General features: G+C 41.9%; 1 protein-coding gene across 1 annotated transcript; it reads right to left on the bottom strand.

Moving 5' to 3' along the window:
• Positions 1-1,162: 1,162 nt before the first annotated feature.
• On the bottom strand, positions 1,163-1,660 carry LOC145140436 (putative mitochondrial protein AtMg00860). Its single transcript, XM_079073931.1, has one exon. The coding sequence runs from the start codon at positions 1,658-1,660 to the stop codon at positions 1,163-1,165; it is 498 nt and encodes a 165-aa protein (XP_078930057.1).
• Positions 1,661-2,789: the final 1,129 nt, after the last annotated feature.

Here is a 2,789-nt window from a genome sequence, read left to right as displayed (position 1 = left end):
TTAGATTATTTAATTAGTATTGATCAAGAATTAATTTGGAATTAATGTTGTGATCAAAAGAGACTAATTAAATATATGGGGATTGATTTGGTAAATCATTCATTCTTATGGTGTGGGCCAATGATCCATGATTCTTTACGTTGGGCTAAACCAATGTTACAACCCATGGATGATCCATGGGGGTTTAAACCCATGGATCCTAAGGAATATGGAAGGTCATGCACATTAGGGTTTACATGGTGTAACCCTAATATTCGCACACTATATAAGAAGCCCCTTAGCATCCAAAATTGGCTACTTGATACACTAGTGTTCTTGGAGTCACTATAGCCGATTTGAGTGGAAGAAACTCTCTCAAAAGTCATCCTTTGTTCTAGGTGTGTTGTGATTCCATTTAAGGCATTCATACTATTGGTGCTAAGTTCTTAAAGGCCAAACACAACAAGTTCTACAAGCTACATAACGAGGTAAACTCCTAACTAGTATTTTATGTTGTTTATGTCAATTGTATGCTAGTTGTAGGCTTAATGCTTTGGAAACAATATTGCATGTATAATTAGAGAAAACATAGATCCAAAGCATTTAGGTTTGTATGTGCACCATATGATGTTGTAGTATACTAAAACCCATCATCTATCTCAATCTCTCATCTTCTTGCGCCATCCGGAAACTTAGAGAGGGTGATGTATTTCTGGGTACACACAAACTTCCGAATGTCCGTCACCGATTCAATCGTTTGTCTCAGATCCAGGTACTCCTAAGCCAGTCTCTCCTCTCCACGAGGGGAACATATTTTGTACGGAACATCTCTGAGAACCGCTCCCAAGTCGCCGCAGACCTCTACTCAGGAGTGTAAGAACTAGTCATCAATCTCCACCAATCCTTCACCCCCAACCTGAGAAGGTTCAGGGGGAACTTGACCTTCTAGTCATCCGAACAAGAAAATGTGAAGAAACAACCCTCCACATTAGACAACCATCTTATCGACATAATCGAGTCCTTGACCCCATCAAACTCTGGGGGATTCATATTGTCCAACTCTAGGTACTGGAAAGCTCTCTCCTTTCGAACCCCTACGGCAGCAACAGCCGCGACAGGTGCAGCAACAGCAACCTCAGAAAGTGTAGCATAGCGATCGTCTAATAGCCCAATCAGGGCGGTCTTAACCAATCCAAATAACTCCAAAGTAAGCTCCCTGATCGTCACAATACACCACAAAATCTTCCGTCCCTTCTGGGAGAGTCAAGACAGGGGCGTTGCGTAGAGCTTGTTTCAAGGTTTGGAAAGCAGCTTCTTGTTTCCTCCCCCAGATAAAGGGTACACCCTTTTGAGTTAAAGCGGTGCGCGGCTTGGCGATTTTATAGAAATTCTGTATGAACCTCCTGTAGTAACCAGTGAGGCCTAAGAATGATCTGATCTCCGTTGGGGTTCTTGGGGTTTCCCAACCTTCAATTGCTTTGATCTTGGAAGGGTACACATGTATTCCCTCGTTACTGACCACATGGCCCAGAAAATCCACTATGCGGACCGATAACTCGCATTTGGAGAATTCCGCGTATAGCTTTTCAGCCCTTAACGTTTCGAAAACCTGCCGCAGATGTTGGTTGTGTTCTTCTTTACTTTGTGAAGAGATGAGTATATGATCGATAAAGACGATCATGAAGTTGTCGAGGTAGGGTCGGCAGACTTGGTTCATCAGGTCCATAAATGTTGCAGGTGCATTTGTTAGACCGAAGGGCATTACCACGAATTCAAAATGACCGTAGCGAGTTCGAAAAGTAGTCTTGGGAATATCTTCTTCTCAGACTCGCAACTGATGATAACCAGACCTCAAATCTGTCTTCAAAAAGTAACTTGCTCCTTGCAATTGGTCAAATAGATCGTCAATCCGAGGAAGAGGGTATCGATTCTTGACGGTGAGCTTGTTGAGTTCACAGTAATCGATATACATGCGAAACGAACCATCTTTTTTTTGAAAAACAAGACTGGACCTCCCCAAGGAGAGAAGCTTGGCCTTATAAACTCCTTGTTCAGTAATTCACTCAATTGACTGGAAAGCTCTTGCATTTCTGAAGGAGCTAGTCTATATGGTGATTTGGAGATTGGTGTGGCTCCGGGTATCAAGTCGATCCGAAATTCGACTTGTCGTTCGGGAGGTATTCCCGGAAGGTCTTCAGCAAACACGTCAGGAAAAGCACGCACTTCCGAGATGTCCTTGATGTTCCTTTCTTCTTTCATTTTATCCACCACGTAGGCTAAAAAGGCATGGTTCTTTTTGTGTAAGAACGTTTGTGCCTTGATACACGATATGAGACAGAGGTTTGCACCCGGTTTATCACCGTAGATAATCAGGGTTTCGTTGTTGGGCAAGTGAAGGCGAACGACCTTCTCGTAACACATAATATCGGCACAGTAGAGGCTTAACCAATCGATACTGATGATCACATCAAATCTTCTAATAGTAACCGACAGTAAGTTGATTTGAAATGAGTGATTATTTAATGTTAACGTGCACCCTATGAATACGTCGGTGGTTGTTTCTGTTTTCTCATTATCCATTTCCACAGTAAATGTTTCATTTAATGATTGAGGATTTTGGTTGAGTATGTGCTTAAACCTATGACTCACAAAGCTTTTTTCTGCCCCACTATAAAATAAAATGCATGCATATATGTTGTTAAAGAGGAACGTTGTGACAACCGGAAATTTCTATCCAGTAAAGTCAATCAATCCAATCAAAAGTCAGACTTGTTTCTGCTATCTTTTAGCATTGTTAAGGGTCTGTTTGA

Source organism: Lactuca virosa, chromosome 9, assembly GCF_052849685.1.
Source record: "Lactuca virosa cultivar CGN04683 chromosome 9, Lactuca_virosa_CGN04683_v6, whole genome shotgun sequence".
NCBI lineage: Eukaryota > Viridiplantae > Streptophyta > Magnoliopsida > Asterales > Asteraceae > Lactuca > Lactuca virosa.
Note: the sequence above shows the minus strand (reverse complement) of the source record. Positions and strands in the feature narration are given on the sequence as shown.

What these genes read in the sequence shown, in the direction of transcription:
- LOC145140436 (XM_079073931.1), bottom strand. Translation starts at nt 1,660, where the DNA reads ATGATCGTCTTTATCGATCATATACTCATCTCTTCACAAAGTAAAGAA.